The sequence below is a fragment of the Adelges cooleyi genome, unplaced genomic scaffold (genome assembly GCF_023614345.1).
Source record: "Adelges cooleyi isolate 19-005CV unplaced genomic scaffold, UGA_ACOO_1.1 ACOO_flye_CR_arks_rails_tigmint_CR_PRNA_23, whole genome shotgun sequence".
Classification (NCBI taxonomy): domain Eukaryota; kingdom Metazoa; phylum Arthropoda; class Insecta; order Hemiptera; family Adelgidae; genus Adelges; species Adelges cooleyi.
The window spans coordinates 10,587,200-10,611,890 of NW_026095893.1; the positions used below are offsets into that span (position 1 = coordinate 10,587,200).

The following is a 24,691-nucleotide window of genomic DNA, read 5'->3' on the forward strand; positions in this document are numbered from 1 at the left end:
CTCATTCTAATATATACATGTGATTAAATACTTAATCTTAATGAGACTAATTTGATTTTATTCACAACATTTAGCTTTGTTTTCAAGCAAATTTATTAGAAAACATTTAATAGTATAATAGGAAATATTATTTACATTATAATTTATTTATACCTATTTATTTAAATATGTTTTTAATAAGCTACAGCTGTTCCAGGTGAAAACATTTTTGTACAACTAAAAATTGTGAAGGTATTACTTAAATTTTTGTTTTCTATTATACAATTTATTACAAATTCTAAAATCGAATCTAGTAATGTCTTCTTAACCACATAATTCCTCAAGATTCAACTATACACACCATCTTCGTTAGGCTTTCATAGACCTCATCTTATAAGGTGAGTGTTCGGTTTGTGAAACCGACTAAATGAATATTTTCCACGGTAAACGCAAAGCAGAATTAAGGAGGTTTTCACTTTTTGTCTACATTTAGGTCACCGACTTTATATGGAAATATCAATAAAACCATATAATAGAAAACATTTTATTAAATTTAATATCCTTGAAATCGAATTATATCGTTGTATGCAAACTATAAAGTTACTGGTAATGGAATGCGTTACATTGAAATACAATAATGATAAAAAAAAATTGATTTTCCTTGTACTGTGTGTCGAACGAAATGGTGTATACAAATAGAGTTCCATAAAACTGCAGTTATGAATTAAAAACATAAAAATATATATATATTAAGATGTTAATAATAGCATAATGTGACGTTTTTTATTCCAAAGAGTGGATTACAGTAATAACAATTTGGATGTATACATATAAATACCGTCTTTTTTTCTGCTTTAACCATTTACCAAGAAGAACCTCGTTTGTATTATGCGATAAATTAAATTAAAAAACAAAAATTGCTCATATTAAACAACAAAACCGCATGTGTTGAATAATATCTGCATATCATTGTAGACATTTTATGTTCGTGATTTCCAAAAGTAAAAAAATAATATTCTAAATATAATATTCTACGAAAATTAAACATGAAATAATAATTTATTACTATCCCCTCATACCGTAAAAAAATACAATTTTTTTCAAAATATTTGTTAATATTTTAAATATGTTTTATGAAATGTAAAAAAAAATTAACAAATTATTGTACCATATTATTGAAATTAAAAAACGAGCCTAATCAATTATTGCGGGCCTTGTATCAATGTCCATCTAATGGCCATCAAATATGAATATAAAATCCCAGATGACATAATAAAAAAAAGTCTGAACGACCACTTTTTAGTAGCATTCTATTTAGTAAGTCTAGGACATGCAGAGCTGTATAATCGGATTCAAATAGTAATAATGTAAATGTACTTTCTCCTTGCATATGCTTTTTAATATATTGTTCAACTTGACAAGGATTAATTAAAAAACACTATGTAGGTAGTAAACACTGACCAGGGATTTGTTGAATACGTCGTTTTTATGTTTAATAGCTTGACAACAAATTAAACAAGGTTACTGCGTTTGCGTTTATATAAGTCATCTTATTAAGAATATATATTATCAACGAGGCAATCCCAAATACTTGTTTTTATCATTATAATATGACGTTTAACAGTAATTGTCGTTAAAATTTTCAGAAAAAATTACCGCATCGTAAAAATCTGATTACCCTGTATATAAACATACACAATTTATATATATATATAACTGGCATAAACGCATATCATTATCATTATTATTATTATTGTAAATACTAAACGGTCTGGTCGGAACACGGTCGTTGTGAAATTTCGGGTGACTTTCATTTTCGTATCCTTGTTCTACACTACACACACAGTACACACGTTGCATACACTCGCCACACAGATCAGCACACCGGACAACAGCGCGAGAGAGTTTCATTTTATCGTATTAGATTTATCGCCAGACCTTGGAGAATGATACTGTTTTTATTTTGTTTTAACCCTTTCGAAATCGGTCCGACCCGGGCTACTCTTTCTGAAGGGAGACAGTCGTTGTCTAACCACAAATACTCACTTCGGCCGCCGTTGACCGTCAGCGTGACCACGTGGAACTCTGAGCCTACACACACAACGGCATAGTACCGTCTGAAAATTGGTTTTCTACAATAATTTAGATTTAGAATAATTATTATCATGTAAGCATATTTTTCTCTTTACCTTATTCAATACCAATTTCTTCTATCCGTCTCACTTAGCATTTATACATTTCTTCCACGAACAACTCTACTTATAGAACCCTCTATACTAATCTCTCCTACTATATTTACTATTTAATTTTCCTCCCCTTTCCTTAGAATAATGTAAATGTACATAACAAGTAATTTAACAATTTATATATTTAATAAACAAGAGCTACTGGATTATACTGAAAATATGATTTTAAATTTAAACATAGTATGCACTATGCATATGTCTTTTGACAATTGTTTTATAATTTATTACTAATGGTTTTTTAGAGGGGACGAAGGCGTGTGTTGGTTACTTTCGAAGGGTAGTATTACCACCGGGTTCACCACCGGCCCGCATCTACTGTCTTTTCTTTCTATCTAAGCAATATGAGTTTTATCGCCATGATTGTGAAACGGATCTGCGTGCGCGGTCGAAAGCAAAAATGCAAACGCACACCTTTTCGTCTGGAGTTATTTTTTAATATAATGTAAAACATGTAGGCCGACTAATACTGCTATTATACGTGTCAAACGATGTTGGATTACTCGTCATACGTCAATGATTATATTCTGGACTGTTTATTTGGAGCCGCCTTATTATTAAAAACGATAATTTTCCTTTCGTCGCCGTACTATGCAATTTCATTATGATAGCGGAGAGCGTTAGGTAAATACCGGGAAACGATAACACGACGTTGATAATTACTAATAATAATAATAATAACCGTTTTACTTTGTTATCAGACTGTAATTGTCCATAGTTGCTGTTATTATGGAATTCCTTATGGCAACCGTGTAAAGACAAGTAGAAAATATCAAAACCGTTTGTAAGAGAAATGTCTAAAAGGTGAAAAACGAGGATCACAAAATATTAACGGTCGATGGCTTACCGTTGTTGGGTCGACGCCCTGTGTTCTTAAAACACTGTTGGAAATTGTGATCCAAACAATTGGTAAGGAAGATGAGAACTTGCTTAAGTAAAACAACCAACAAACGCACAGACACACGCGCGCGACCGCACGGAACACGCGGGACGAACGTACGGGTAAAACGATGGACGGACGGACACTGCAGGCTCTCTCTCGAACAACACAACACGGACACTGTTCTTTTGTCGTACAGTGTGTGCAGCAGCGTACCGTCGTCGTCCGTCGAACGGAACAGCTGGGGCACATCCCCACCGCCGGCAACAACAACACACAGCTGCTGCTCCCCGGCCTATACCGTCGTGCGCGATTGCCGTTGTGCACAGCTACAAGTGCAACACTGGTACAACACTAGCAACAATCAGACAATTTATTTCTCTACAATTTTTGTACATTTTACAGATTACAGCGAACCGTCACCGACATCTTTCCACGACTAATCCGCACGGGAAACGTCCGGTGTGTCTCTAAACGATACCTTCGGTGTATGCCTTAACTGCATACTGAAAATTGAAAATATAAAAGGCGAACAGGCTTTATTTTATATTCAAAATTAGTGCAAACGACCGTTACTCATAAACCTCAAGTGACTAAGCCGCTTACTGGAAAAACTGCCCTATAAAATTCCACTTGATTTTCAAAAAAATATCATAGCTTATAAGATATAGTAACGTGTTACAAGGATGAGAATGTTCTCCATATCAGATTTGTTAAAAATGTATACAAACACTAAAAAAAAAGGTGTTAAAATCTATTCAAATTTTTTTTCAACTTGTATTTCGCATACAACCCCTATGTTTTGTAGAAAAAAACAGTACTTCTACTTCAAACAAACAGTTCCTTTTGAAAAATACTCTAATTTAAGTTTTGAAAAATGTTTGATTCTTCATAGAATTTACAAGGTTTTGATCCGAGGCACAAATGCAAAATTATTTTTAAAGTTTTTTAACGATTTTTATAATAACATTAAAAACGAAAATTAAAATTAAAAACAGACTAACTATTAAGAATTTTAGCAAGTTATAAAATTTTTAAAATGTCATGCCTCAGTTTCTAATAATTTTACAAAAAAGTCAAATCTATATGAAGTTTCGATTTTTTATTTTACACAAAACTGTATTCCATAATTTATTACAAAATAGCTTTTAATTTACTAAATATTACAAAATAGTAGGGTTTGACATCCTACTATCTAATGCATTATTTGTCTTTTGAGAAAATGTTTAGTTTTGTTGAGTGTTACTATTAACATGTTTTAAAAAGGTAACTTAACGAATTTAATGGGTTATTATCAATCTAACGTTTATAGGGGGGTTGGTTGTAGACTCAATTAATAATTAACATATTTTTTTCTTTTTTTATATTGAGTTTAGAACTACCTAGCTACATTTGTTAACTAATCTAATAAATGTTGGACGAAATTCGATTCGGTCATTACAAAAATTTTAAGTATACCTTTTTGTTAAAATATTTTCTTGCTGTTTGCGCATAGTATTGCACTATGAAACCGACCAAATAAAACCCCATAATACAACTACTAAATACGTTTGGGCGACAATCTGTTCATTGTCTGAACTCAAACTGTTGATATCATACGCACGTACGATTAGGTAAACAAGGAATTTTGATAATATTGTACTACTATATTTTGTCGTTTTGAAAAGAGTGTTTTCTTTGCGAAACTAAACCGAATCATACAAATATACATTAAGTCATTTACATTACATTATCAACGAAACAATCGGTTAAATTATTGATAAAATCCGTCTAGAATTTAGTTTTACTCTGCTAACAGCTTGCATACAACCGTGAATTTATTATGAATATATTTTCTGTGTTGATTTTACTTACAAAGTATGTACACCGACTCGTGCGTGGACAATCGTGCTTTGTCTTTCGACATTATGTGTACATGACAACGACATAAATAATATAATAAGTATTAAGTACCTAAACGGCTAATCGCCAACGATAAACTCATTACTCTTTGTCTGTGTGATAACGATCCACTTTACGTACAAACAGCGTTTAAGGATAGACAACTAACAATAAGTAAACATTGAGTAGAAGAAAAGAAGCGATAAGAAATTTTATATCAACTCGTCTGGGGTCATTTTTCCTTCAGTGATTTCCCTGGCTTGCCGTATACTCTCCTACATTGTATAATGACTAATTCTGTACCGATTACTGATAAGAAATAGTTAGAATGCACGAGCACCGTCCATTAATTTTAATATACCAGTTTGAAATGTCCATGACACCGCCCGTATGGTTACGCCTTTTTAAACACAAACATCTTAGCCAAATTAAGACTAAGGAAAGCAAAGGACCCAATACCTATCGTGTTATCAGTAACGTTTTAAAACAATAAAATATATGACTGAAAAGCTTGTACGCGATTCACTGGACTTCATATCGTATTTATCTATAAATGTTTTAAAAATGCTTTTTTAAATAATCGTTTTCTTCAGCCCTTACTTATGCTGACCAACATTTTTCGGCACTGTTGAAATAGCTGTCACCACACATGTTACTAATAGTCACACGTCACTATTAATACAAAATAAGTGCGTATTATTAGTGTCAAGGTTTACGTATTCAGTGTTAACGGGTATGATAAATAGAGTAAATAAATAAAATATAGTTATATTACGTTTGATACCGTGATCGGAGTCGATAGGTAAAATAATAATATATAGTAGCCACTAGCCATTATGTGTAACGCGGCTCGTTGAAGTATATAATATACAATAATCCAACAATTTGACACTGACCACTTCCTCTAATTATTAATATTACTATTTTTTTAAGTGTCAAAAATGATTTAAATAATTAAATAAGTAAGGCACTCGGCGTTGTTCCAAAGGACGTCCGGATCGCATGGGTGTCAATTGAGTTGCTCGCCAAACACCGCACGGCTGTAAGTCCAGAATGACAGTCATATTTGAACTCCGTTAAAAATCATTTATTTGAATAACATACAGTTATGTATCTAATATTATAGGAAATTGTATGGAAGAAAGGGATTTTTAGAAGTATGGTTCTATGTTGAATAGGTTATTCGGAGAATTACAAATCAATCTCATAATAATAATACGTAAGATCGGTGTTCCAACGGTTTACAAGTATAGAAAATATGGAAAACAACAAACGAAATGTATTTGTTTTAATTGTCCATTTTATCTTAATTATATATTGATCAAAATATTTAATACCTAATGTCAGTAAGTATTACTTATCGTTTTTTCATTTATTTGCATCATGACTAATATCGACCGAGTACACCAGCTTATACAAATAGTATATTAAAGTAATCAATTCAGTAGGAAATATCTGTTGATTATTTTACAATGATAGCAGTTTTTCTTAGTCATGTCTAATTCGTTGTTTTTCTAGTACTTTACCAAAATCGATAAACTTAAATAAATACCGAACAGCGTGTTATTATACATCTCACATATGTTAATAGTTTATTTTTTTTATAAAAAAAAAAGCTCAAATAGTACTTTTTTATGTACTAAACTAGTATAGTATTATATGAAGCGGATGATTTATGTACTGACCACATAGACAGTAGTTTAAGACGAGATAATTTAAGGGGTGACAAATTTGATAGATTCCTTTTTTACAATTTTAAAATATTATAATTTATTAGTATAAGTCGGTCTTTTGGGCGATAGAGCGCAAAATCTTTAAATCCGCCTCTAATCATTAGTTCCGACGTTTTAAGACGAGTCCAGGCCATATAATGACATGTAAAAATTGTATCATTGACATCAAAACGTGTAAAGGTTACTTACCTTCCATGACGTAGACGATGCTGCCCACGTCTCCTTCCTTGATGATAACGCTGTCCGCGGCATATTCCACGGGGTACATGCAGTCGACAATTTCTCTAATTTGGGTAGATTCCAAGTTTTTCATAAAGTCATTATCCAAAATCGCTCCCTTGATCAGTTCTCTAGATCTGCAATGATAAATTATACAAATAACTTAGGACGTGTTACAACGTATTATAAGGCGTATAAAACGAGTGTCATCCTGTTTAAAAAAATCGTTAAAAGTATACTAGGAAAGTTGTATACACTTTCATAAATAGAGTTGAGAGTGATACATAGCTGCGTTTATCTTGCTGCGTGACCGACTTTCGATAACCTAATGGTCGAGCGTAACATAATCATTTTCGATAGCATATTTAGTTAAATCGGACATAGTTTTATAATCTACTGACTACCATCGTATTTAACTTACGGAAATGGGGTTTCCTTAAGATAATGTGTTTTTCCCGTGAAATTATCAAGTTAAAAAATCGAGAGCCGCCAAATAACTTTTACAACTTCTATTATTGCAGTTTACTGTGCTCCGAAACCCTTTACAACAGCTACAATCACATCACTCCTATCATAGTTTCGTTTAAAGAGCACTTTCTTTTTATGGCCGCAATATTAATTTTTCTTAAAACTAATCTTTAACAGTAATACACATAATATATACTGTTAGTTAAAATTATATTATGACCACTGAACCTTTTTATTAAGATCACCATAAAAAAATAATAAAACATTGGGCAAATTTCCAGATACTTATGGGCGCAATTTTCCGTAAGTACTTTCGTTTTAATTAATTTAACGTATTTTGGCATAGACCGTTAAGTTCAAAAATAATATCGTAGTCATACACATTCGTTATAACTTAAATGTTAGTGTTAATTTAGTCACGCTCAAATCATAAAACGTAGCTCTTATATCATATTAGTGCAGTACCTTAGGCGGTCTTGAAATAAAATAATTTAAATTTAAACACGAACTGCAAGTATTTTGTTTGGAGTCGTATTTGAAAAAAAAAAACTCGATTATGTTAGTTTATCTGTCGGGACAATGAATGGCAATGGCCCAAAATAAACCGACCCTAACAGACATTGCTTATCTGGGGGGGGGGGGGGCTAAGACCTTTTGTAAAAGAAATTTTCAGTATTTTTTTTTTTTATATTAACTAATTTCATTTTATTAACATTTCTAATATTTTTTTACTAACCACAAAACTAACGATGTATTTATTATGGTTATAAAATATATGCGTTATAAAGTTTATTACAAGGAATTACTATAAGATACTTAATAAAGTTTTTAAGTAGTATGAAATTATTTTCTCTTAAGTTGTAAAAAGAGTGAATATGATTCTAAAAACATCCACACAGAAAATAGATATCTGAAATTCATTTAATCAGTTTTTAACAAGTCACTATATAATACTCAAAAATTTAAATTATTACTTAACGGTAAATGAACAATAAATTGATAATATGGCAATATTGTATCAAGTTTTGGTTAATTCAATGGTAACCCATTTTGTTTGTGTATGCAACACATGTCACCATGCTTAACGCTTTATTAATACGGTATACCTATTTATACAATTATTGAAAATTTATAGACATAAAAAAACGTACCTAAATGTTTTTTTTCTTTTACCCGAGAACAAAAATTCTCATTGTTATGCCAGAAAAAATATCAAATGCAAAGCATGCATAGGTATATACATCATGGTTACGTTGGCAAGAACGGAGGTTCGAGGACATAGTAAAAACTCAATTATTCTCCCTCGAGCCTGCCACACAAAAAACGCTTAGAGGATTTTATACGGTTTAAACGCGAAGGCCGCAATTGATTGGCGCGCGTTTAGTTTACCCGAGGACGACTTCCATTTAATTCTTAGCATAGTATTATTTTTGAAATGTTTTGGACTTTTCGAATACGCATGGTAAGTACATTTTAATTTTTAAGTACAATGGTTCATGTCAGAAGTACTTTTAACGTTAAAATTTGCTATTCCTATGTGACGACTGACATCTCTTAATCTAACTTAGTGGATTATCCTAATTTTGTTCAATTTATCTGCCCGCCACCGTGATTCTAATTTCTATCTACTCTACACACTTTTATGCCTATATTATTTACTGTTTATTTGCATGGTGATCTATATTATTCTTATTTTACCTACCTCTATTGGCTTTACACGGTCCTTCGCATTTAATTATCTTTATTAACAGATTTCCTACTTCACCTTATTTACTCATTCATTTGCTTATTATTGGCGCAACTCCATAAATACAATATTCATTTACTTATTCTCAATCATTATTACCTTTCCACAAATCACAATAATCAAGCACAGACGGTTGAGGTGGGAAGGTGCACCCTCCCCCCATGGCTAAATAAACAGGCATTATCTCTAGATAATACTGCGCACGATAATTTTGTCTCAGACTTGGAAAAAGAAGTATGATTACGCTTATTTAACACTACAACAAGTTCCAAGTGTGCAAATGTGTAAAGTTAGGAAAAATTCCTTTAAATATTTTGCCCCAGCTGCCCAGATTTCATTATTACTTATAACTGATCTGTGATTTCAATTATTTTTTATATAACTATAATTGTTACTTAAATATACTATGCCTTTTTTCTCCTTCCGCGTCTCACAGTTACATACTTAATTCGAAAATTATAATTTAAAAAGTTTTTGAGATGGTGTCTAACTAGTCACCTAGTAGTTCTGTAGCCTTGCTTCAAAGCCACTATTAACATAATATATATATATTTATGTGTCATTAGGTGTTCTCAATGGCGGTGTCAGCATAAATCCATTTGATATTTGCATTCAGTTTTAAAAAATATCACGAACACCACAACGTCGCTCCGGTGACACGTTTACTGCGTTTATGTAGTATAAAAAAAGCGACCTCTATATAGAGGAAGATAGAGCGATGCTGCTGTATAGCAGCGTTAATGACGGCCCCATAGATTTACTAACGGGCTCGAGGCGACAAGAGATTAACGATTATTAACATTATTCTTATCCGAAACACTATCACACTTTAAATCCCACAATGACGTTTGACGCACTCGATTTATTTCACTAATATTTTAACAAAGTTTAAGCGGATTACCGTCGCATCCTACGGAGGTATTGTGTCTCTCCGCTACGACTTAATTGGTTTAATCGATTCTTAAGAAGAGCGGGGTCCCTTAAGCAGGTTCCCGGGGATACGATGTATACGGATCATGTCCTGGAAAATAAAGAAACGGCGTACATGACGGATTTGCAATAGACTACACTGCGAGCAAAGACTGTAGACAAATACGTAGAGTAAAAGAAATATGTACAAACGCCAATGTCCGACCGGACGATTGTATACGCTTAATAGTGCTTCAACTAAAAATTTAGTTGGGCCATCTATTTATTTAGTTATTCCAACTAGAAATTTATTGTGTCACTATATTAACCATAATTTTAGTATGACCAACTATGTATTTTTTTCGGTGTAAGAACTTTGAAATTTGAATAACATTATTTTGAACGGTCAATTGTTTGAATCTGAGTATTTTTGAAACTGGTTTAATTTTAATTGATATTAATTAGAATCGCCATTATTTTGAAACAATAAACTTTGAACCAATAACTCTGAAATCGAACACCTACACGTACCAATAAAACCTTAAAACAATAAATGTTGAATCGATTAACTTGGAATCGATATTTTTTGAAACTATATTTTTAATCGACTCAAATAAAGTGCGGATGTTGGTCACTCGCTCCAGTAAACCAAAAATATCGTAGGCCTGCCGGCTACAGGCTAGGAGTTGGTCACATGTTATAAAAATGTCGATTCCAGGTTAGTCGATTCAAGATTTATCGTTTCCAAGTAAAATCTTTTCCAGAATAATTGTTTCAAAATAATATAGATTCGAGGATTAGATTTAACATTTATCGGCTCCAAAATTATTGATTCCGTAACACATCGTTTCCAAAAAAGTCTTTTCAAAAATAGTAGTTTCCAATATTGGTTTTTCAACCGAACGATAGACGACATTCAGATCCTCAGATAGAAGTAATTAGAATAAGACTAAATACTACATGATTGATACACGTGATCCGTTCGAGATTTTTCGCACCTACCAGCGAACGTAAAGAATTTTTTATTAATTTAGATGAATATCGCCAATGCAACGTCGTGTACTGCAACTTTCAGAGTAGAGCCCTTCCGGTGCTCTCGTTAAACCACTTTATGCGGTAATTATTTGAGAATGACAGTCGTAACGAGTTGGTCAAACAGTACTGTAATAAGTATAAATTATACACGCAACAAATAAACTGCAAAGTAACGCAAGGGGCGTTCCTCGGAGAAGCGGCAAACAGAACTAGATATAACCTAATTGTTGGCGCGCAAGGACTTTTGCCTCCAACGGCTTACGAAAAAGGTCCGGCTTCTGTTGCGGCTGACAACTCTAATTAGACACACGCACCAGCGGCCAAGGACTTTTCCCGAGATTAAATTTTACTATTTCGTTAGCTGTTATAATATGTAAATCAAGGAGAGTCGCGCTACTGAAAAAATAAAAACACAAACCGGTTAGCTGCGGTTGAAATAAACGGTTTTCTGCAATCTTAATTGGTACGCGGGGGCACGTCGGACAATAAGCAGATACATAGTATGTAGGTATATATATATAGTCTACACTCTACAATATGGTGCACACTGCATACATATTACTTGTCGCTATCGACCCTATAAAACAACTCGGTTGTCGTTTAGAAGAGAATTCGGATAGATATATCACATAATATTATTTATAAAAACATATGACAAAAAAAAAACAATAACCTCCACGGCCGGATTTGGCGTATCAAGGACGAGTTCTCTCTCTCTAAAAAAAAAAAAAACAATGGTTTACGAGAGGGGAATTTGACGCGAGTCCGGCGATTAACGGCGACGCGATCGTTTTTGAAAAACTTAAAATTATATTCGCGACTCACTCTGTGGATTTTTGCACTTTGACAATTTGAAGCTGGTCGACGCTCCTCAGGGGTTCGGCTGAGATGGCCTGGCGTGTGGGCCGTCCCTTGAAGGAACCCGCTGACGCGTCGGTAAAGCCGAGGCCTGTGCCCATCAGGCCGTCTGATGGCAGCTGCGTGGTGATGATGTGCTGTGTGAGGGGCCGGACAACTTGTCTGAACTTGTCTATTTCGTTGCGCAAGTGCCGGACGCTGGCATCCCGTTCGTCAAGCCGCTGTTCCAGTCGCGCGATGTAATCGTCCTTTTTTCGCACTTCCGAATTCCGGCGCGCCAGCTCGCGCTCTAAGTCCCGGAGCCTGTTCATCACGGACGTGCTCATGGCGGCGTCCGCACGACAACAATTGCAACTACGGTAAACGGACGACTTTTTAGCGGCCGTATATGGAACTTTTATTTTAGCGGTATACGCACAGTGACACTAAGGCAACGAACTCGGAGCGGGCGCGATACGCTGTTTGCCGCGGCGACAACAAGACGTGTACTGTAGCTGCGGCGCGACGACTCGGCCGGTTCGCTTTTGCTTTTTATTCAAACGTAAATATTAACCGGGTCAAGGCCGATGATGGTGATGATCAGTTTCGATTCCAAACACACACACCAGCGGTCGGCTTGCACCTCACGTCTCGCGTATATACGGTTACCAGGTACACTATATGTACTGTCGGTCAGATACAACGCACACATACACGCACACAGCGACGGGCGGCAAGGTCCTCCGGTCTGAAACCGGACGCCGATTGTTTTGGCCGGTCGAGTGGCGCAAAACGACTGGAAGACTAACCGACCGGTAAACAGCGGAGGGAGTGGGGACAGCTTTCTGTCGCTATTTTTACAGTTTTTACGCCGAGTAAAGCGTACCGAGACTGGGCGCAATTAAAAAAGATTCAACGACACCGGTGGTTTGCCAAAAAGAACAGAATCGCTCGTCTCCGCGCACTTAATTAGCGTGACCGGACAGACAAGAGGTGTCAAGACTTTTGCGTGACGTGTCTTCGGACGTACAGCGAAAATAACTTAGGACGGAGGCGGTTTTTACCAAACCGAATGTTATTAGCGAACCACGTGTAATGCGTGCGCGGTGTGGCCGCCGTTGGTACTGCGTAAGACGTGGCCGGCGTGTACGCGACGACGATAGCGAATGACCGTACGATCTGAAGACGCTCGCGGCTCGAAGGAACGGCAAAAGTCCCGTCCCTCCTGCCGCCGTCACGCTACGCTAAACGGTCGCCCACCGGAACCTAGCAGTCGTCTTCGGCCGGTGTGTAACAGCCGCGGGCGCTTTCCGTGGGTGAAACACTGCGCGGGACAATAACTACCTATCGCGTAGGGGCGTGTGGGACAATATGGTCGTACGACAAAAAGAATGTGGGACGTTATCTGAGCGATACATGCAATTCGAACGCCGACTTAGAAAAGGCCACTCGAAAAACAGACCGTCGAGCCTCGAGAAAAGGTACGATTTAAACAACAAAATGGTGTTTGTTGATTATAACTTTCAAAGACGACCTACGGAAAAAACGACACAATGAGCAAGGCATTCTTCGATTGTTATACATTGTCGTAGTCATAATCCATTCCATATCCATATCAGATAAAATCACCCTATACTCGCGACATGGGCGTATTGCGAAATCCGTTTCACAATAGGAAAAACGATTTCAATGCAATCAGCAGACAGCTAAAGCAGCGGTTCTCACTTCTCAACCTGGGGTCGCACAGGTTCTTATGGTGGGTCACGAGTGATTTACATAAATTAATTTAGTATAATTTTATGTTCAATGAACATTGAAAGAAAAAAAAATTCTTTCCTGAAATAATTCAATATCAAAAAAAAATTCGAGGAAGTAAAACGTGATAAACAGTTGGTATATCATTTCTAACTAAGAATTTCTTCTTCACAAATACTTGGGACAAATAACCGTTAGAACTCGATCGCTTCACGGGTACTAAAAAACGCGGAGCCCAGTAAATACAGTTGAGTGAGAAATTCATTTGAAATTTTCGTTCACGTTGGTGATGATATTTTGAGGGTATAGAGCACAAGTGAACCAAGTCCATTGCAGCTGATTTCAAGTAGTTGGTTCCTAAATTGTTTTCCGCATAATCTACTATGTGGTATAATTCAGTATACATGTTGCCATTTTGCGACATTGAGATGACCTAAGGACTTGGTAGTTAAATATATTACTTTTACGCTATTTTCCGCGAAAATCCTTACAATGTGGGAAAATGTACTTGATTCACTTGTGCACTGAGCAAAAACCTCCATTTGTATATTTCTAGAACTCGTAAAGATAAAAATCGCATACTTTACTAATTTAGAAAAAATAAATAACAATTATGTTTGCAGTTATTATGATTTTTTTAAGGGGTACTAAAAGGTAAATTTCCAATGTTAGGATCAAGCTCATAAAAGCCGTAGGGAACCAATGCATTATTACTTGTTTTCTGCTAGATATAATAAAGTACCAACCCGTTTCATTCCAACCTAATTCTAATGACCGTTCTAACTCATTGAATGGTAGTGCTTAGGACGTAGGTATAAGTAGATACAGATGTATTAGTGATAACTACCTAACATTGCTGACAGTTTAACATACATTACATTAGTAATATATGTTTTTATAGCTAAATAAATCTTAATAAATTAGGACGAAGTACTATTTTTAACATTTTTGGACGTTATAAATAAACAATAATAAAACTGAGTACATCAATATGAAAAGGATTAATAGTAAAAAAACAAGTTAAAACCTTTAAATGTTTTAGTGTTAACGCTAATTGACGTGTGGTGTCAAAAAGCGTGGGCCACGAGTCAATATATAGTTCAGCAACTAACAAAAAGCCACCACCTCTCCCCTATACCGATTATTGTACTACAAAATTAAACCGTATAATATTAAGTTAAAAATAAAAACTAGTTATTATTTAACAAAAAAAATAAGTTTTAGTAAAAATTAAGTTCATATCCTTGAGCGCCCTTAAAAATCAAATTTATAAAATTTAAAACAAAAAGAAATATATTTCCAAACACGCTCATTTTTCAGGGAAATTATAATACATTAATTTGTATGTAAATAATAAAGAAATTAATGGACAACAAAAAATTTGACTGAAATTTGTTATGGTACTTATTTTACATTACTTATTTAAATTGGAATGAATATTTATTTACATACCTTCTTTCTATTTTCATAAAAAAATAGTTTTTAATGTATTTTAGCGAAAATGTTTTATTTGTACTACAATTGTCCCATTGTCTATAGGAAGTAGGAAACATTTTACATTTTTATCAACAATTAACATGTAGGCTATGTTGGTTACATTTAACTTTATATATAATAAAATTCTATAATTACTAAAAAACTAAAAAAAAAAGGAAGATAAATAAATATGAGTTATAAGTTGACTATTTCTTGGTCAGTATGGTGCAATAGAATAATGCAATTTTAATATTATAGAAATTAAAATACATATTAAAACTACTAAAAACTCTTAATTCATTTAAAAAATCTAAAATCTAAAAAATTACAATCGTGACTAACACGGCTATAAATTGCCTTGCATATCACTACTATATAACTTATCAACTACCAGACATTAGCACAAAACTAAAATAAAACTATTAAGATAAGGCATTGCAATTTTTTTTTGAGATATATTAAAGCATGCACTCCGTGAGTTGTACTCGAATAAAAAACAACTAGTAATAAAAGTAATTAATTCAAAAAAAAAAAATAGATACGTGCCGTTGACCTCGACTTCATTATTTTGGCGGCATGGGTCTAACTAGAAATCATATTATGTTATGAAAGAATGGTTTTTTAAATTGTATTTTTCTAAATAATATTTTGGTGAATGCACAGTTGTCATTTTACTCAGAAATGAACACAATGGGAGATTCAGGAAGGATGGAGGTGGTTTGCTAATACATTGGTTTCATTTTTGCATACTTTTGATCTCTGATTGACTTCAAGACTAAAAATCAAATAAAGTTATCGCCCTCTTGTGATGTAGCCATCTTTATTGTTATCTCTACTTTGAAGATAGGATTGGATACCGATTACTCTGTCTATCTCAAAATAGGAATTAGGACGTAGTTTTTGTCCATCACACCGATCTATCTACTTATGCGATAGTGAATCTGAAAAACTATTATGATTCCCATTTAAGCTTGCTCGAATAGATTTTTCAATTTCGAATCTTAACGCTTTCCAAATAAGATTTCAAAATTCTAAACAAATTATGTTCAGATTCCTTATTTAATCAGCCGATCGAGCAGTACAACGTACAAAATATACGTTTAAATTCTTATGTTGCGCATAAGATAGACAGAGACGAGAGTAAGCTGTATCCAATTCACGTAAGGTTCAAAATATTGCAGCCAAAAATTACATTTTTTCGATTTACAGTACAGGAATTTTTAGGTATAGACTAAACCGAAATAAAAATTAAAAATCCACCAGCGTATTCACACTCCTCATTAATTTATCAGCTGACTAACACACAATTCAATATAGGAATTCACTTTTGCTCAACATTCGTAGATTTAGGTATTACTCGCCCTGTCTTTGGTAACATGTTGTTTGCACTAAAACGCAAAAGGTTATTTTAATCTTTATTTGTTTATATTTTCTAAACGTTTAGCCAAAACTATATTAAGTCATTTTGTTTACTTTGACAAGTAGTTTGAACTTTTGACAAGAGGTCGTCACAACAGTAAAATTGGTATAATAACAGTGATAAGCGTGACGCGGCGAAGCTTATGTAAAATTAATGTTTTGGCAAACGGCTGAGACTTTTAGAGCAACATAGCCTCAAGCACGAGTTTGTTTCAAACCGAGTATAGGTACGGGTTTGTTGTTCACACGAGACATACCTGCAGGTAAGAGCAGTTGACGGATGAAAAATTACATCTTCCCGAGAATTTCTAACGTAGTAATAACTCAACCTCGACCTATAAATTATAATTTTACCGAAATATTCCGTCGTAACCGTAAAGTATACACGAAACGTGTATAATTAATGATTTAAGTCGATGCCAAAAACAATTCCACTCGTAATAATATTATCCGAAAGCCTTTAAAGTGCGAATGATTCATTTCCTCTTAAAAATTTATACGCCAGAAAAACGTCTAAGATCACAAAATATAGTTATACAAATATTATTGAAATGCGTGTTATGAAAATGCATACAACTATAGATTTTATATTGTTCACATAACATTTTAAGTGTTTCCTAGACGCATAATACAGGGAACCCTAAACATTTGTTGATACTCTATAATGCAAGCTATATAGGTAAAATATGTCTGAAGACTAAAAACATTATTATCGATTATAGTTACTTGATAAATTAACCGACAAAAATTCAGCCCTAATCAACTGGGACTATGGACTATATGGCGACCAATGCAGTTGTGATAAGATTGTTTAGCTACTCTTTGACTATATAGGCTCTCAACTTTTACCTACTATTTTAATCATTGTCGTCGCCCGTCTTCATTTGGTGGTTTTGCACATGCAGATTCGAATTCCCAGTTTGGTAATATATAGTTATTATGTATACGTATACTTTAATATGTAGGTACTTCAATAGCTGTGACCGCATTACGTGCCTCTTTTACACTTACCTAGATTCTCAGTCTATTAGTATGAAGCTAAGAGTTGAAGTTACTATATCTAAACACGTGCAATTTCATTGCTGTGGTCTTCTCATTACTACGTGTTGTCTTTCACGGGAATCGGTATTCAGTGAAAATTCTGTTATCATTTCTCGCCATGAAATATGCAAAATGTATTATTAAAACTAATGATAATAACATATTATAATGTTTGAAGGTCAAAATCGAATTATCTATTCCTTAATTAATTATTTCAATTTAACACTACATAAGAATAGTTGAAGTTTAAATACGGTTTCTACTAATGTTAATAAATATTTTATACAACATAGCTCAAATATTGCAAATTAAACATAACATTTTAACATTATATTATAATATAATAAATGTATAATAGAACTTAACGGATATACCTACTTTATTATATTTATTGAAAAAGATAATGAACATAATAAATAACTAATATAATTATTATATTATTAGCTACATATAATATTATGTATTGAATTGGTTTTCGAAATCCGAAATAAATTTTATATTAGATTGATTTTAGTAAGAGTAATGTGACCTGTAGGGTTGTAAAGTTAAATTATAAGCTGAAGTAACTTTATTCTATATTATATAATAATTATAAACTATAATGTTAATGAATATTACATATTTTAACTACTATAAAAATATTGAAATATTAACGCATAATAATTATTACATTTATACATCGAGTACAGAGCAAAAAACTATCTAAGAAAAAATTAAAAAATTAGTCCATTGAAACTGAGTACAGTTATACCAGTACTGACTTATCAAGCACAATTTAAACAAAACACAGTCTAAACCAGTAAAGTGTAAAAACCAGCACGGTCCGAACCAAGTACATCAGAAGTTACCAAAGTTGGGTCAAAACAAATATTAAATCTGAACATGATTTCATCTCAATCAAGCATTTCGATGCGAATTTGTAAATAGTAAAATTTCAGCACAGTAAGAAATTACTAAAGTGGGGTTCAGTATCCACAGATTTGTATCGAATTATGAAGAGCCTCTTTAGATGAGGAAGGGACGAGCTTTTTCATTTTCGACCACATAAATAACTTTCAGCTACAATTTCTAATTTATAGACTTACTACTTTAAGAAATCGGCTCAGTGGAATAAAAGATATTGTGGGTCCAAGCATATAAAAAAAACAACACCTTCTCAGCTCCGAATCTATTCTAAATTAATAATAATAATAAATATAAAACTTTAAAGATTTAATTCCTATAAACAAATTTAGTCTGCGTTCTCTAATATTATAGAAAACATATAAGCTATCCCAAGACCCTTCTCCAATTTTCTATATAATGTGTTTTAGTCAGAATCAACAAAACCGATATTAATTATAGACTACAGTTGACCAAAATAGAGCACGAGAAAAAAATAAAAATAAATAATGTAAACTAAAAATATATACAAAAACTTGTCGTGAAGGATATGTTTAATAACGTACTGAGGAAAGCGGTTAAAATAAATAAAAATAATATTATACATAAAGAATAGGTTCAACTGGGGAGGTGTAAATAAATAGGGAAAATGTAAATGATATATTATATCGAATAAAGTAATTGAAAATGTTCAATTTTAACTCAATACTTTTCATTATGAGATGTTAATAGAATACATAATTTAATTAAATACGAACATTGTTGGTTATTTCTATAAAAAAATTTCATTTACATATTTTTACCTATGCGTTTCAAATTACCCCCCAATTAACTATAAATCTTTTTTTTTAACAAGTCGACGGTGGACGTTGTCGGGGGCGACACCTGACGGACGATGTCGGTGTAATTGCATTGACGGTCTTTGTGGTCTAGATGGCGCTACCGCGATGGTGCCGTATATTTACTTATTAACGGCATATTAAGCAGGCCCCGGACACTGATTGAAATTAACACGGGGATACTTAACACACAAATACGGGGGCGGGGGTATCTCCTTAAGGCTACACCACTATTTAATGTTATATCTAAACATTATTATTATTATTTGTTCAGTATAGATATTACATAATATTATAATACTAAATAGTCCGTCACAATGCGACCGCCACTTTTTTGTTTACATTGAAAGTAAACCTGCTTTCGTCTATTCTGTGCATTAAGTAATTATTGCAAAAGACGGAAACACTTGGCGCAGTGTCTTTTCAATATTCTGTAATGACACAATACCATTGTTCTGTATAATTATCATTACCCAAGATATACATACTAATAATTACTACTTAACGCCTACCGCGTCCGGTAAGAGTATCTTTACAACTAAGTAAAGGGAAGTCTGCGTTAGATAAAAAAAAAAAAAAGCTGACTCGATTTACGTTAACAGTGCGTAATAATCAAACACGACCGCGTGTTACGAGGCGCAAGCATGAAGTGTAATATTATTTTAGCATTATTATTATTCATTTATTATAATTATTATTGTTGGGTAGGTATTACGTTTGATGGGCGCGGGCCGTGCAAACACCGGAGAGAAGTTTGGCATCGCCGCGACTATGTTACGGGCTCCAGTATGCTTATTATACGCGCACCGACACTACCGCCGCCGACGGGTTCTCCTCAAGGTCAACTCGATAAAAAAAAACAACAAAAAATAATGAAACCTATTTTTATAGCACGCAGATTGTAAGCACGCAGACGAACATTAACCGAAGAATAAAACGTCGGCAACTACGCGAAAAACGGGATGGTCGCCGAAAATAAAAATAAAAAATTACAATATTATACTTGCTGCCCTCTTGAGCTGGGCGACGGTATGCGATAGACATTTGTGAATCGAACAAAATTTGGGTCAAAAACACATAACATTTGATTTGTATGTAATTTTTAGACCGTCCGTCAACCTTCAAAGTCCCGAGGGTAAATACTGATGCTAAGAGTTGGGATTATTTTAGTTAGATCTATTCTGATATCTAGTGTTTTTTTTTTTTTTTTAGATGTACCAAAGGGTTTATATGTATTCAGTATTATGTATACTTAACACCTACAAAATATATAATTAATTCATACAAAAGGTATGGCTTGTTTTAGTTAATTACTAATTAGTCAAAGTGCCAGTAGATGTTTTTTTTAATATCTATATATAGGTGGCTACGGATGAACAAATCAATTTTTAGAAAATAACTGAAAGCTTTTGGTTAAATTGTTCAATTGGTTCAATTGGTATTCGAAAAGAGATTTTCTGCAATAACACCAAGTTCTTTCCACTTAGGTGTGTTGTTTATTAAGAGTTTAACTTTGAAGTATATCATACGGTGCGTACTCAAATTTACAAATTTATTTCGTTTATTCGATTCAATGACAAACCAGAGTCATGTTTTAAAAACGTAAGATTCCTATATATAGATCCTTGACATTAAGTATTTAACCACTTCACAATCCACAACATGACCCTGCCGCTCATGTTCCTTTAACGCAAAACCTCCTCACAACATGTCACGAGTGACTATAGACCACATATTATATACTTATGATATATTATAATATATATAACAATAATATCGGGTTGTATAAACGTTAAATATTTTTAGAATTAAATATCAATTAGAATTAAATGTAATATGGCAAGAAACACGATGAGACTTTGGCGTCGGTGACCCGTTAAAAACAACTATTACATAATTGGAATGTCTTCAAACATAAAATGACAGCCCAAAGAGAGCGACATAGAGCCAATCCGAAAAACAGTTTTAAAAATTTGGGCTTTGGTACGAAATGGAATGGAGCATGAAAATTATTTTTGTCATATCATTGTGTACAATTATAATATAATAACAAATTTCGCAATTTAACAACTGTTAACACTTCCTAATCCTCTCCATTCTATTCTAATTGAGTTTGAAACGGCTTGCATAGTGGTAAATATAATATTATAAAAGAACTGCAGTATGATTTTTAATGAAAAACAAAAACAAAGTAAAATTTATTTACGACTAGCCGAAAGCCTGCCCTAACAGGCTTAAATACTGATCTAACGACTCTAAGATAATTTCCGAGAGCAAGATGTACTATATATTCAAATAAATTACATGCATTCAAAAATAAAGAACTTAACTGCATATTAAGTTGGCTTTCTAATATAGATGGGATAAACTTGAAAATCGTTGTAATAAATCTGTTTTTCTAAAAGAATCTAGCATTCGATTTAATACCGAATGATGTTCAATAACAGCTAACGAGATTAAAAATTAATTTTAAGAGGCGAATTTCGCAACATCCAAAATTACTAAAAAAAGTAGCCTATAATTTTAAGAATTCTAACGAAACGAATGGGTGCGTACTTTTGACAAAGAAAATCAACATACGGTCACGACACCTCGGGGATTTGATTCATATAAATTGCTGTTTGTACGTTTATTAGAATAGGATGGATACGACTGGGCGTCATTTTTTTACTACAACAACATTGGTAATATCGTGATGGTCGGTGGCGCATAGTCAGTGTCCCATGCAACCGCCGGTTTAGAGGTCGCAGCTTCGAATCCCACCGAGGAGAAAATCAAATTATGTAGGTACGTTATAATATGCTCATAACATCGATTTATCAACGTACAATAATAACATTACAAATATTTTATATACATATATACAACGTTATAATATTATTTCAATCAACGTGTTAGTGGTTTTATAGCGTTATAGTACAAGAGTCCAAAATTAATGCAGCGTACCCGTTTATCATTTACATTCGAAGCCATTTTATGATTATAATATACAAATGAATGAAACAACATTGTTGACCGGATGCAACGTAATCTAGTCTAGAAGATGTAGTGCCCTGAAGTGGCAACACAATCCCGACTACTTAGTCTAAATAAAATAACGGCTGTTGTTTATAAATAATAAAATATGTAACAAAAAGTATTATTTCCTGTAAATGCGGTAAATGTATCTGTAAAACAATATCACATTAATTGACAAATTAATGTTACCGCGGTGGGGGTTAAACATTTAAATATTTCCTATCAACAATAACTTGACGCCGCGCAGGTCAAAGACATTCCCGAAGACATGGTGACACACCAAATACCTACGAGGCAGCTATCACATTACTTGGTTAGAGTACGTTAGTTTTCATTATTATTTGTTCTTAAGGAGATTGCACGCGATCTGTTTTTTGACGTTTTAGACCAGAAAGCCAGACAAAATGTTGACTACTTAGAATCAATTTCGAGTTCTTTGGCAACTTCATTAGATTATGTAGGAAACAGGTTTTTGCTTTTATTATGCCAAAAAATTAGGTTTTAATATTGAACAAATTGCAAATTTAATGTATTTAATTAATTACAAGAAATTGAAATTTTAAATGAATATCGATTTTCTACATAACATAGTAAAATAGCCAAACAACTCGAATCTCTTTACAGATTTGAAATTGGACCATTCTATGCAGTCGACATATTTGTCTGGCTTTTTGGTCTCAAATAAACCAAAATGGCTTTTACTAATAGGACAAATTATTTAAATTAAAAGTAATACCTTGAAGCTTATACAAATAAACCGGTAAATTAATTGACATGGCCAAAATTTAATAAAACCTCTTTTTTTCTTAAATATTGCTTATACAAAACTCCTCAAAAACAGACCGTACGCTATCACCTTAATTAAATTATTGAACTGATAACTATTTATATTATGTATACCAATGCAATTATGCAAATAGTGGACACAATAATCAATATATCTATAGATCATTTTTTATATCCCCCAATATTCAATTTACTTAAATATATTGCATAAAACAATTTTTTTTATCTAAACCGATTTTTTTTTAAATAATTTTTGTCATCTTTAAATTGCATGTTTACAATTTACATTGTTTAAATTGCGGCGTTTCGCTTATAAATTATCAGTAGAAGATACCAGCATTAAAACAAATTTGTAATTACACATCCTTTAATCTTCACGACATGTTCCTAAAAGAGTCATTGGATACACTATTTGTAAGTATAGGTAATTATTCGAAAATACTTGACATGTAACTAAAATGTGTACACTCATTTATTAACATAGCACAACAAATCTATTGTTTATCTATTGATTTCCAGTTAAATAGTAATACTTAAATAAGTGATATTTTTCTGCAATTTCTAGTAAAACTCAACACTGAATTAATAAGACTACTTGGGCTATCTAAAAAATGTTGTCAAGTATTTTATAGGCAAACAAAAGCTCACAATTAAAAATAATTGTTGCACTCTGCAAAATTTGATTCCTAGTTCCATGGAAAACTGAATTTAGATGTACAATCGACGACGACTCGACCATGATTATTATATTAGTCAACTTCAGCACAATTTAATTTATGTTAAAATCTATGCTTGTAGCTTGCTATCATTTAATCAAATGTTAAATGCATATTTTGTATGTTCTCAGCCTATCCTCACCTAAACGAGTGGGAACGGTCGGCAAATTTTACCGTTACAACGTATTGCAGAGGAGAAAAATTGAATAGATATAACTTCCAGCTATACATTAGAGCATTCGAATGGCTATTCCTCTGAACTGGTAGATACGAATAATATGAATAATTTAGAAACTCATTCATATTGATGATGGTTATTGCATTTTTGTCCTGGTATAGTAGCAACCGTACCTCTCATGACACCGAAAGAAACCCGGTCCAAGGAGATAAATACACACGATTGTATTTGCCGTTTTAAAGCGTGTAAAATTGTATTACCAATAAAGAGGACGGAAACGTCTCGTTTGAGAATAATATATTTGAACTCATTGGTTTAATAATCCTCTTCCGACTCATCGTATTGCGGTGGTGACGACGCGTGTTAAGCCATTTACAACCGGTGAATTTCGTTCACAAACATACCTATCTACATAATAATATCTTATTTACAGCACTCGACATGCAGATAAAACTGTCAAATTTCATGTACACTGATAACACTTGTTTGCCAAGTCATTATTCTTTCTACCGCGGTTACACACGTTACATATTATTATCATTTAAGCGCAATATAAACGGTAGTCGATTGTGTGCACGTTATTTATAATATTTCACATACACACATAACATAATATTATAATGATGATGCCGTTGGTAACCGTCCGGTAT

At 33.2% G+C, this 24,691-nt stretch overlaps 1 protein-coding gene across 5 annotated transcripts in view; it reads right to left on the minus strand.

The window, feature by feature from the left end:
* LOC126836122 (cGMP-dependent protein kinase, isozyme 2 forms cD4/T1/T3A/T3B) overlaps positions 1-24,691 on the minus strand; it is a 91,286-nt gene that overhangs the window by 27,432 nt on the left and 39,163 nt on the right. For 2 of the 5 annotated variants that reach the window (XM_050569217.1, XM_050569216.1), the window contains exon 3: positions 6,906-7,072. In XM_050569217.1, the coding sequence (XP_050425174.1) occupies positions 6,906-7,072 (167 nt within the window). Of the gene's footprint in view, positions 1-3,069; positions 3,294-6,905; positions 7,073-11,919; positions 12,437-24,691 lie in introns of those variants that run through there. The other 3 variants (XM_050569215.1, XM_050569214.1, XM_050569218.1) reach the window with 2 other exon arrangements.